The sequence below is a fragment of the Hemiscyllium ocellatum genome, chromosome 6 (assembly GCF_020745735.1).
Source record: "Hemiscyllium ocellatum isolate sHemOce1 chromosome 6, sHemOce1.pat.X.cur, whole genome shotgun sequence".
Classification (NCBI taxonomy): Eukaryota; Metazoa; Chordata; class Chondrichthyes; order Orectolobiformes; family Hemiscylliidae; genus Hemiscyllium; species Hemiscyllium ocellatum.
The window spans coordinates 19,508,838-19,522,236 of record NC_083406.1 but is presented as its reverse complement, the minus strand read 5'-3'; the positions used below and the strand labels follow the sequence as shown (position 1 = coordinate 19,522,236).

Genomic DNA, 13,399 nt, shown 5'->3' with positions numbered 1-13,399 from the left:
ATTGGCCACGCTAAATTGCCCCACAGTGTCCAGGGATGCATACGCTAGGTGGGCTAGCCAGAGGAAAAGCAGGGTTACAGGAAAAGGATGGAGTGGGTCTGGATGGGATGCTCTCTGGCCAGTCGGTGTGGACTCAATGGGCTGAATGGCCTGCTTCTACACTGTAGGGATTCTATGATTCCCTACTGAGCTTGTCCAACTGAGCTTGTCTGAAATGTTACTTAAGCACAAATACTGGCCAAACCAACAAGAATAATCTCTGGAATCAATTACAACCACATGAGGGCAGATAGATTAGATTAGATTACTTACAGTGTGGAAACAGGCCCTTCGGCCCAACAAGTCCACACCGACCCGCCGAAGCGCAACCCACCCATACTCCTACATTTACCCCTTACCTAACACTACGGGCAATTTAGCATGGCCAATTCACCTGACCCGCACATCTTTGGACTGTGGGAGGAAACCGGAGCACCCGGAGGAAACCCACGCAGACACGGGGAGAACGTGCAAACTCCACACAGTCAGTCGCCTGAGGCGGGAATTGAACCCGGGTCTCAGGGACTGTGAGGCAGCAGTGCTAACCACTGTGCCACCGTGCCACCCACAATAGAGCCTCAATGCAATGCTTTGCATGGAAAACAGCACCTCTGAGTGGGGCAGTACTCCCACAGTACTGCATTAGACTGTCATCTGGAAATCTGGTCCTTAAGTCCTAGAATTGAATCTGTAATCTTTGAGCTCAGAGGCTAGCAAGTTTTCGATCAACAGAATCCCAACTGACAGCAGGCTCTCAACAAATGGCAATGTATTAAGGACCAGATAACATTTATTTTTTGTTGGTGTTTAAGGGACAGATATCACTGAGGGAACCAGAAAAAACTTGTCTACTCTTCTTGGAAATGGGATCTTTCAAGAGTGAAGGCAGATAACTTCTCTGTTGGGATAATTTTCTGCTTTAAATAATGACCCACCCAAGCAGATGAGTTTGAAGGAGTTGCACTATCATCCTCCCAGTAAACATTTATAACAAGGGGCTTACCACATTAAGTCCACATCATCTCCCCCAAAGGGCCTTTCTTTTACAAAGTTTAAATTAAAAGTTATGTAAACAAATGGAGTTAGAAGCCAGCAACAACGTTTTCTTGTCATCACGCCAAGTTTTTGTCATAAACAAACTTAAATTGCTTCACAGTTTCAGGAAAACAAATTATAAAAGCAGCTCCATTTTTAAACTATGTCTCAAGCGATTTCTTGCAAATACTTTTTGATACACTCCTCGCCAGCCTCCCACCTGCTGTGAACTTGTAGCCATCCAGAGTTCTTCTGCCCAGTTCTTAATCCATGCCAAGTACCAGTCACCTACCATCCCAGAGTTCGCCAACCCTAAGAGGGCTTCCAATTAACACCTAGATTTCCTAATTTTAAACCTCTTTTACAAACTGCTCCCCATCTCTCCAGTGTCCCACAACTCTCTGAGCTATCTGAACTCATTGTGCTTCCCTGATTTTAACTGCTCCAACAATGGCAGCCATCGCTTCAGATGCCAATATCTTGAACTTTGGAATTCTCTTCCTAAACATCTCTGAATATCTCTCCTCTTCAAAACCTACCTCTGACCAAGCTTTGATGACCTAACCAGAAGTCACCTTATAGGCTCAATGTTAATGATTCCTTGGAATGTGCTATTACATTGTCAATGCTTTAGAAAGATCAAGGTACTGTCATTTATGAAATGGTTACAGTAATCATGCATAACACCAACAAATATCCACTCATGACATATAAAGTTCCAAACTATAAGTGTGCTGCCCATTGGGTAATCGAGAAAGAGAACAAGGTGAACAGATTTATTTGAGCAGTGGTCTCTGATTTTAGACATAACCTTTCACCTACTCCCTGGCTCAGTGGAAAAGGCAACACTTGACTACACTTCCAGCAGCAGGAAGAAAGAGGCATATCATGGAAACTGGTTGAAGAAATATCTCCTGGTGCAGCCTAATATTCTTGTTTGATTTCAAGAAATTTACACCATTAAATAATGCTACATTTTCCTTTGATCAAATCAGTCTGGAAACTTTTTACCATCCCCAAAAGGAAATAATTAAACTGATTAAAAAAAAACTCCACTCAATAGCTATCTAAACCTCTCCAAATTAGTTTTCAAGCAATGGGACAGTGCATAGTACAGTTCTGCGTATTTGGTTTGGCTGCTGGAAATAATAACAAATCATCTGCTGGTTATCGTACATCAGTCCCAATTCAGGAAGAGGGATAGGTTGCAATCTTTCATTCAAAGTCATGCCTTGCGGTTTTCAATCACACTTAAAAAATATCAAATGTGGGGCATCATCAGATCATTATCAAGTGCTGCGAACTGATACATTGTTCATTTGAAACAGTGCAGTAATGGGCAACATGACCCTCTGGATACTTATGTAAACAAATATGGGAACGTATAGTTCTGAGATTATATTGGAATAATACAGCAATATGACACTCTCCTTTGAATATATATAGATTCTGATATTTTGTTAAAGTGTGGAAGCTTGCTTTTAATCATAATCAAGACACTGTCTTTCAACAAAGGAATTGCAGAATTGGATCTAAGTTGTGTAGCCCAAATGTGAATAATGGTGGGAATTATATAGCTAGCAGGAAGAGGTGGCTGCAAGGTGTCCTCACTGATAAGGCAGCCCAGCACACCAGTGCAAAAGACAAGTCTGAAATATTTGCATCCACCTTCAGCCAAAAGCGCTGAATGGTTGATCCACCTCAGCCTTGTCTTGAACTCCCCAGTATCACAGCTGCCTGTCTTCCCTCTAAATGGCGCTGATAAACAGCTGGGCACGAATACTGCAAAGGCTATGGTCCCTGTCACTGTTTTGCCAATGGGACTGAAAACCTCAGGATCCAGCTGAGCTCCGAGCTCCAACACTGGCATCTACCCAACAATGTGGAAAATTGCCCAGATTTATCCCTTACACAAAAAGCATCATCTTTTGCCAGGCAATTCAAGTTGGGTAATACATACCGGCTTAGAAAGCGACACCCATATCCCATGAAATATGTACTTTAAAAATCAGCCTTTAACGTTTTGTAGTTAAGACAGTATGAGTCCTGTCTAGGTTACCATGCCCTGATAATTAAATCATTTTAGCAGCAGCATCATTCATGTAGTATATCCTCCCCAACATGTGTTGCTCAGAACTGAACATAATGTACCATTCAAACAAGACGTAAAACCACTTGAAACATTATTACTCTAACATTAAACTTCACAGTACCTGAAAATCTTCATTAGGGAAAAGCAGCATGTCCCGCAAAGGATCACTGATAATTTGTGCTTTCTTCTGTAATAAGACATTCTCGTAGTCTATAGGTTCAATGTCCTTTGGTTTCGCCTAGAAAGAAATCACAAAGACAGTTTGAGGCTCCAGGTTTTAACATTCTCATACTGAGCAAGTGCTGATTACTTAATATTCAAAACTAACATTTTAAATTATTAGTCAACACTGAAAAGACGCTACAATTTCACTCTGAGTTAGATGGAAAACAAACATTGGGGATTCCATCAGCAAAAAATTGTCACACAGGTACTACCAAAACTGAACAATGTGTTGCTGGAAAAGCGCAGCAGGTCAGGCAGCATCCAAGGAACAGGAGAATCGACGTTTCGGGCCTAAGCCCTTCTTCAGGAAAGAACGCGATTCTCCTGCTCCTTGGATGCTGCCTGACCTGCTGTGCTTTTCCAGCAACACATTTTTAAGCTCTGATCTCCAGCATCTGCAGTCCTCACTTTCTCCTAGATACTACCTATTATTTATCTATGCGATTTAACTACGTGATCTGCCTGTGTTGCTCGCAAGACAAAGCTGTTCACTGTGCCTCGGTACACATGACAATAAATTCAGTTCAATTAAATTATATAGATCCTTTCAAGACCACAGATTGTCCCAAAACATTTTAATCAATGAAACCCTTTTGGAAGGGTTACACTGCTGAAATGTTGGAAACACAGCAGCCTATTTGCACACAGCAAGTTCCCACAAAAAAAGAGGGAGAATATGTAGCTGATTTGTTTCAACAATGTTAGTTGATGGATGAATATTGGTCATGATGCCTGGGGTACCTCTTAATCATTAATGTTCTCTTCCTAGTTTTCTTTGAAGACAGTACCATAGGATCTTTTGTGTTGACCTGACAGATCAGAGCAGGATTAGCTTTTACATCTCCCTCAGCACTGCACTGGCGTGTCAGGCTTGAGTTTCATGCAAGTTCCAGGCTGGGACCTGAACCAAAAAGGTTAAGATCCAGAGGTCAGAATGTAACCCTCGTGCCACGACTGACCCACATTTTAAAAAAAACTCATTAAGTCAAATTAACACTGAACCAAGCAAATCATCCGTGTTTGTTGGCAAAATAAAAACAAACTTGAGTTTTCTTTTTCCAAAATGATAGTTCCTAAAACATGTCCTTAAAGCAGTTTTATTTTTAAAAAAAGTCTTTCATGGGATGCGTCAAAGTCAGCATTTGTTGCCGATTCCAAAATGTATTCATGAAGGTCGTGTCAGCCACCATCTTGAATGACTGATTTTGGATGAAATTTCCTCCAATTCATCCTCCAAAGATATTTTTCTGTTATTTCCTATTTCTTAATGTGCATTTCCATCTGTTATAGCAAATTTTAACAGAATGTAAAGGATCAGTTGGACAAAAAAATGTAAAAAGGGTGACTACGGGGAATGAATGATTAAAGAATTCTGCAGTGAGTAATTAGGAACAGAGTCTGAGTAGGAAATGTTAAGAAGGGAATATTTCAAAGAAAACAAGGAAGAGAACATTAATGATCGATGGGATGAAAACTGAATGTCTTTTTTGCCAATTGCAAAGACTGGGAGAGGAGGAAAGATGACTCCTAGCCAAGCATCAATCTTCAGGCAGAACACACACGATGTGATAAAGGCAGACTTAGACACGGTGAGCAGGATTTTCATTAGTGGAACGAAGAACATTTTCAGGTTTGGCAGTGCCACCTAAGAAGAAGGTGCCTGCGTGGAGCAGGGGGTTAAGTGAAGCTAGACAACTGCCTCACATAAAGAGCTCAGAGACAGGCAGTCCAGCTGCCAAGGCCAGCTGTTTGAATGGCACGCCTCAGTGCTCTGGGATTTGTTTTTTTTTGTTTTTCATTTGTGGGATGTGGGTGTCACTGGCTGGCCAGCATTTATTGCCCATCCCTAGTTGCCCCTGAGAAGGCAGTGGTGAACTGCCCTCTTTTACCGCTGCAATCCACCTGCTGGGGGTTGACTCACAATGCCCTCAGGGAGGGAATTCCAAGATTTCAGCCCACTGTTAAAAAAGTGAAGGAACGATGATATATTTCCAAGTCTGGATGATGAGTGGCTTGGAGGGGAACTTGCAGGTAGTGGTGTTCCCATGTATCTGCTGCCTTTCTAGATGCAAGTGGTTGTTGGTTTGGTAGGTGCTGTCTGAGAATCTTTGGCGAATTTCTGCAGTACACCTTGTAGGTCATCGCCTGATCTCTGGCTCACTGCCCATTTCAATTCCTCTTCCCACTCCCTTTCTGACAATGCTATCCTCGGCCCCCTCCACTGCCACAGTGAATCAACGCTGCAAATTGGAGGAACAACACCTAATCTTCCGCCTGGGCAGCCTACAACCCGGAGGGCTCAACATTGAGTTGTCCAATTTCAAATAACCTTCCTACCCATTCCCCAATTCCCTTTCCAGCCCCGCCTCCTCCCTCTATCCTTCCAATCAACCCTTCCTTCCAGCTTCCAACCAGATTCATTCCTCCCAGTGACCAACCAGGTTGTACCCACCACCTGTGTTCACCTATCACTAAACCCACCACTCCACCCGCTTCCCCACCCATACCCCTTCTTCCCTCCTCCCCTTTATCTGCAGCTCCCCCTACCCCTACTTGCATTCCCGAAGAAGGGTTGCACCCAAAACATTGAACTCTTCACCTCCTCATGCTGCCTGGCTTGCTGTGTTCTTCCAGCCCCCTATTTGTCTATTTTGGATTCCAACATGTGCAGTTTTTTTTTGTCTCTATATTCATTACAGAATCAGGCCTCAACAGGGTTAAAGGAACTGTTTACAAATACATTTTAATTGGATAAACACTTGTTAACTTAAAAAATACCACATGGTAAAATCATCATCATGGACAATAGATGGGTATGGGTGTCTCTAAATTTGGCTGCTTCATTTCCCATTTCTGACTCAGGCACCTCCATTTATAAATTACCCCTCGCTCAGCCAAATTACAACAGGCTTTACAAATTATTAAAATTATCACAAATAATTCAGGATTTCGCATTTTACAAATCTGAACAAATATTCTGGTGAAGAATCCAGCTATTAGTCTGAACAAGAACGACAACCGGCTCTCTCAAAACTTTGAAATAATTTTCACAGTAATCAGATTTAAAGCTATTCTGAAATGTGCATTGAGTACTCATGTGTTCCAGCGTCAACAGCGAATGTTCCTGATTCATTTCAAATAAGTCATCGAAAGGAAGTACATCTAACTATTGCAAAGTAAAGAGCTGTTTTCATTTGAGATCATGCCAATTAAAATACACTTTCTGCACAATCAATACATTCACACAATGTTGTGTCTGCATGTTTATTAATGATGTACCTTTCCTGAATAGAAAATCTGGGCAATCTTGCAAGACATGTTTTCAATGTAAAATGGAATGTGGGGGAGCCAGAATGCCTCAAATTAGCCGATGACATGAGCCTTCTCGCAAAACTCTGCTCTCAGGAGTTATGGATTTTTGTAAAGCAGGTTTATGAGGCTGTGGTTTGTGCAATTTCATTAGCAGAATATCAATTACAAAGTGAAAAGAAATGCATGTCTCTACATTTCATTTCGAGGAATTTTATCTGGAACTGTAATTCTTGGTTGAAGTGAGAGTATCAAAGCATTTACAGAAATTCCAGCAAATCCGAAGCAACCCAAATAAATCAGGTCACAAAACAATGTTCTATTATAATGGGTTGCTAATGTAAAACATCAACCCACGTATGCACATACTAATGTACTTATGGCCTTCACTGTTTAAACTAAATGACACCATGCACCGCGGAGATAAAGGCATCAATGTGAACACAGGCAAATATATTCAGAATAACGAAAAATTTAGACCATTGAGTTAGTTTTCAGGAAAGTTTTCAATGACAAAACAGAAGCTTGCCTTTGTATAATGTCTTTAAAAGGAAATACTGTTTAATTGGATTATTTACATTACTTGTTTCTTCCAATACAACAGTTCGGGGAACTTTGGATCCAGGTAGCTCACTGAGCTTCAGAGCAGAATTGAGAAGTTGGAGTCTCAGCTGCGGACCTTGTGTCATGTAAGGAAGGGGAAAGTTACCTGGACCTTATTCCCGAAGGCAAAGCCCTCAGCTTGGGAAATTCAAACCTGGTCTGTGATCAGTGATAGGAGGGTGTAACTGCAAGTAAGGCAGATCTGAGGATCTGGCATGGCATTTGAGGAGCCTCAGTTCCTGCAATTGTCCACATTTCCAGCTTTTTGCAACCCGTGTTGAAGACAGCAGGGATCTTGATCAATTGGGCTAATGAGCCGAGGAGTGGCAGATGGAGTTTAATTCAGATAAGTGCAAGGTACTGTATTTTGGTAAAACAAATATGGCACGACTTAATGGGAGGGCCCTAAATAGTATTGCAGAACAGATAGACCTAGTGATGCAGGCACATAATTCTTTGAAATTTTCATCACAGTTGACATGTTGGTTAAGAAGGCGTTTAGCATGCTTGCCTTCATTGCTCAGACCACTGAGTATAGAAGCTGGGATGCTATGTTGAGTTTGTACAAGATGCTGGTAAGGCCACCTTTGCAGTACAGTGTTGAGTCCAACTACAGGAAAGTTATTATTAAATTGGAGATGCTGCAGAAAAGAGTTCCCAGGATGTCACCAAGACTGGAGGGTTTGCATTGCACAGGTAGGAGCAGAGAAGGTTGAGGGGTGACCTTATAGAGGTTTATAAAATCATGAGGGGTCATAGAGGTGAAGAGCAAAGGTCTTTTCCCTAAGGTGGAGCAGTTCAAAATAAGAGGTAAGAGGAGAAAGATTTAAAAGGAACCTGAGAGGTAGCTTTTTCACACAGAAGGTGGTTGGGTATGTGGAATGAACTGCTAAAGGAAGTGTCAGACGCAGGTACAGTTACAACATTTAAAAGGCATTTGGACAGGTACATGAGTAGGAAAGGTTTAGAGAGGGATGGGCCAAACACAGGCAAGTGGGACGAGTTGAGCTTGGCAAAGTTGGTCAGTGTGGACTGGTTGGACCGAAGGGTGAGTTTCTGTGTTGTATGACTGCAGATCAGATGAACAAACTGCCATGCCACCTTGGTACAGGGAACCACTTAAGTTGGGGTGAAAGTAGGAAAGTAATAGCAATGGGGAACAGTACAATTAGGGGAGAGATACTGTTTTCTGCAGCCATGAGTAGGAGTCCCAAAGACAGTGTGGCCTGCCCAGTGCCAAGGTTAAGGCCATTTCCTCGGGTTTGGAGAGGGACATGGGGTAGACACAAAGAGATCCATTTATCACTGTTCGCACTGGTACGAACAACCTTGTAGGACTAGAAATGACATTCTGCTGAAAGAACTCAAACAATTAGGAGCTAAATGTAAAAGCAGAACCAAAGATGATAATCTCAGGTTTACTACCCATATCACAGGCAAACTGGCACAGGGTAAATGAAATGAAGGAGTGAAATGTCTGACTGAGAGTTTGGGGTGGGTGAAAAGGATTTCAGTTTGTCAGTGATTGGCACCAGGATTGAGGCAGAGGGAAGCTGTTCCAATCGGATGAACTTCACTTGAACTGTGTTGGGATCCATGTCCTGGCAAATTAAATTTCGAGGCTGTAGAGAGGGCTTTAAACTAATTAGAGGGGAGAGACTGTTAGGAGAGGTGAAATGTAGACTTATAAATCAAAAGGACATGGCAGCCTTGCAGAGCAGCTACTTTGATAAAGATACTCAGAGTGGTGAGGGGGGAGGATTTCAAGACTGGGGGCTTACTTTTAAGGTGAGAGGATGTAAAAAAGACATGCTGGGCAATTTTGTTTACACAGAGAGCAGTCCGTGTGTGGAATGAACTTCTAGAGGAAGGATTGGTTGCAGGTACAGTTATATCATTTACAAAACATTCAGATAAGTACATTAATAAGAAATCTTTGGAGATGCAGCACAGTGGCTCAGTGGTTAGCACTGCTGCCTCACAGCACTAGGATCCCAGGTTCGATTCCATTCTCTATGTGGAGTTTGTACATCCTCCCTGTGTCTGCGTGGGTTTCCTCCGGGTGCTCTGGTTTCCTCCCACAGTCCAAAGATGTGCAGGTTAAGTAAATTGGCCATGTTAAATTGTCCACAGTGTTAGGTGCATTAGTCAGAAGGAAATAGGTCTGAGTGGGTTACTCTTCGGAGGGTCGGTGTGGACTAGTAGGGCTGAAGGGCCTGTCCCCACACTGTAGGGAATCTAATCATGAGAGGATATTAGCCAAGCACAGGAAGTTGGACTAGTTTAGTTTGGGAACATGGTCAGCACGGACTGTTGGACCAAAGAGTTTATTTCTGCGCTGTAAGACTTTATATCCCAGTGAGGAAGAAGGACTCTAGGAAGGGGTTAAAATCATCATAGTTAACCCAGGAAATAAAGTATGCTAATCAAATTGAAAAGTAAAATAACATAACAACGTGGCCAAAGCTTAGAGTTAAGATTGGGAAAGTTTTAAAAAAACAACACAACATTTCAAGAAAATAAGAGGGAGAAAGCAAACTTTGAGGATAAACTTGTTGGGCCGAAGGGCCTGTTTCCACACTGTAAGTAATCTAATCTAATCTAATCTAAAAAACTTGCAAATAATATCAAGTCAGCAAGGGCTTCTGTAAAAAGAAAGCAAGAAGCCAAAGAGAACAAAGGACCCTTTGCGAACAAGGCTGGGGAGATAATGATAGGGAACCTGGATAGAGCAGAGATATTGCATCAATACTGTGCATCAGTCTTCATAGTAGAAAACAGTAACATCATAGAAACTGAATTGGGATCAAATCAGACAGCTATGCTGTTGATAGCTGAGTTAGTCCTAGTTAAGCCTCAAACTTTGTTCTTCTGGTATGTGGAGTTGCAGGATATTGTGGATCTTCCAAGGTCAGAAGTTGAAAAAACAACCTGATGTTGTCATAGGATTGAGGTGTAAAGATGGACCTAGGTGACTTCCTGTAAGTGAAGAATTAAGCACGATGTCTATGGACTCGTTTAAGTGACTGCCCATAGATCAGAAACAGGAAATCAAGCAATGAATCCTTGTAGGATTCCCAGGATAACAATGCAGGTTTGGAAAAAGAAGCCATTGATAGCAATCCTTTAGTTACAGACAGAAAGTTATAGTGGAACCATGCTCAGGCAGACTCACCAACCTCAGTTCCAGAGAATGGCATTGGAGGAAGAAATGTAATTGATTCTGTCTCAGGTTACAAAACAGGAGGACCCATGAGTAGGAAGCAGCAGTCAACTTCAATGAAATTAAATACAGTCCAAATGAAGCAAAAATGGTACAGCAGCAGCAACTGAAGGTAATAACAATTTGTATTTGTATTGCAACTTTCATTCTTTTGAAGTGTGGCTTCTTGAGTCACACACCACAATCAGGATTACTTGGTCTCAGTGCTGCCCTCTTTGGTAGCTCACATAACACATCTCATAAAGACTGGATTCTTGCTGAGACACGCATCTTGAAGCTTGTTAATGACACTACCTATTGACATTGCTGAAGTATCACAGACTTGCATTTCGTTTGTGTTCTATGACCACTAATCTTACTATTCACTATGGACATACATACACACACACACACACACACACGCGCGCACACACACACACACACACACACACCACACTGACCCCAGTGCACTGACAGCCTGACTGCAGTAGAGATAGGTACTTTATATTCAAACAGCATGTCATATCATGATGCCGTGTAACTGTGATAAACATACATTATCTGTCTGGTCAAGATTCTGCACAATTATTTATTAGCTTTCTTTTTCCCTTAACACAACACCAGGTTATCGTCCAACAGGTTTATTTGGAAGGACTAGCTTTCAAGGTGCTGCCTCTTCCACCTTATGAAGAGACAGTGCCTCGAAAGGTAGTGCTTCCAAATAAACCTGCTGAACATATTCAGGAAAGGGATGAGATACTTTTACATTTTGAAGGCATCAAGGGGTAGTTCACTAACTGTTTACGTGCCTGTTTTCCTTTCTTTCCAACACAACATTGTCCAAATGTAATTGGCTGGTGAGTGAGGGTCAGGCAAGAACTGTGTAGATCTCCTTCCAAACATGTGAGTAAGCCATTGCCTGGTGTAGTACCATGCAGATGTGCAAAGCTATCCAAAAATCCTAGCGAGATATTTTACACTTGACCACTATGAATTTTACTGTACAAGCAGTGCATGCTGGGAGTCCATTTGACTGAGGTTAATGAGAAGAGATAATCTGTTGTTCACCCCCATTTTCTGCATGGCTTGGAAAAGTGCACTAGTGTATTGCGGACCATTGGCAGACAATTTGATGAGGTACATCCGACACACAGAACACAGTGGTCAAAGTGTCAACATCCAACGCACGAGTGGTATCTTTGATCTGTTACACAAAAAGGGATTTATGCAAAATAGTCAGTCACCTTCTCATAAGAGATCTCATATGAACAAAGAGGTTCTCATTGTCAAGGTCAATGGAATTTACATAACACAAAGTAATTCAAGCTTTTACTCACGCATCAATTTCTTGGTTTTTCCTGCACCTTTATCACTATATGGTCTAGCATGTCTTGATGCAGAGCCTGTGAAATTATGATCCATTTGTTCTTCAAGTTTACATTCCTAAAGAGTCCTGATTCATTTCTGAATAAACAAGAACATACAAGCTAAGAGACCTGCTGGATGTGTTCAGGCCACCAGGCGATGGTGACCTTTTGGGTTGTCGTAGCTGGTCATTATCAGCTGCAGCTTGTGAAACTGCTCCACTCGGTCCTGACCAAAATGTGTGAGATCAATGCCACAGTCTGGAATCTTTGGCGCCGTTACTGATGGGTTTATTATCATGTAATTCATAAACATATGGAGGTCTATGCATGTTGTAGGTTAATGGCAAAATCTGTGATGTAAAAGGTTTCAGGTATGCCCATGGATGAGCTGTACTTACACTCAAGACAGGTACTAGCAATGCATGGAAGGTCAGACCTACTGTCTGTAGTTAACTTATTATGGATGGATTGCACCAGTTTGCAAGTATCCATAGCACATTTTCTCTGAGATGCAGGACAGGATGATAGTTGCATTTGTACCAGAGTCAATTTTGATATTTAGTGCATGTTTCCTATTCCTTCACGTGATATCGCTTAGAGGGAAATTAAAGCTTCAGCTGTTCTGACAGTGACCACGTGGCATCATGTAAAGTTGACCAGATGATACTGTCCAACTGGCGTCTGTAAGCTGTAACATTTCAGATTATTTTCAACTTTACTGTGGTCTTTAAAATGCCAACATAAAAATCTGTACTGCTGCAGATTGTTTTCTCTGTTGGTTTTTTTTTAATTTGCATGTGGTTGGCTTCCTTTTTCCTTCCAAGCTGTTTTTTTGTCTCCTCCCTTTTCCTTCCAGTCGCTATGAAAGTAGCAGGCTTGCACTTGTAGGCAGTGTTCAAAAAGAGAATAGTGATGTCTTTTGCATTTTATTCCTGCACCATTCCCAAAAAGCAACATGGTGAAATTGACCAATGCCTTGGCCCAGAGAAGGCCTTATTAATTACAAAAAATTCTTTGTATTTTGATCTGTCCTTCAGTATTTGCAAAACTACCATTTTTAAAATATCACATCAGCAGTAGCCTTTATTTAAAGAAAGTGTACTGACGAAGTGCTCTATTTAGTTTATTGTGTTTCAGTTTAGGTTCTGGCACTTTAGCTTTAGTTTCAACTTCAACATAAAATTCATGAAGAATAACTGTTCAGAAAACAAAACTGCAAGTGCCGCTGTCAACTTTTATTACCGACTGGCTGCCACTAATGATACCTGTCACCATCTCACCAACAGCAACATGCACCTCCTAGACATGAGTGACAAAAGCCTGATGGCTGTCATTGTCGGTGCACCCTGACGTATGTAAATTTGCTTCCTGCATGCAAGTCAGAGAGGTGCCATTGTGGTCGTGGGGAGCTGGTAAAAGTTAGATACCAATGTCCGTAGAGGAGAGATGCATATGGCAGGTACCCATGGATTGTATCCCAGAGTTGCTGTTTGGTCCTAAATAAATGGAAACCCTTCAGACAGGCAG

At 41.8% G+C, this 13,399-nt stretch overlaps 1 protein-coding gene across 5 annotated transcripts in view; it reads right to left on the bottom strand.

The window, feature by feature from the left end:
* LOC132816381 (dedicator of cytokinesis protein 9-like) overlaps positions 1-13,399 on the bottom strand; it is a 349,182-nt gene that overhangs the window by 222,298 nt on the left and 113,485 nt on the right. For all 5 annotated transcript variants that reach the window (XM_060825856.1, XM_060825860.1, XM_060825855.1 and 2 more), the window contains exon 2: positions 3,288-3,404. In XM_060825856.1, coding sequence (XP_060681839.1) covers positions 3,288-3,404 — 117 coding nt within the window. The remainder of the gene's footprint in view (positions 1-3,287; positions 3,405-13,399) is intronic.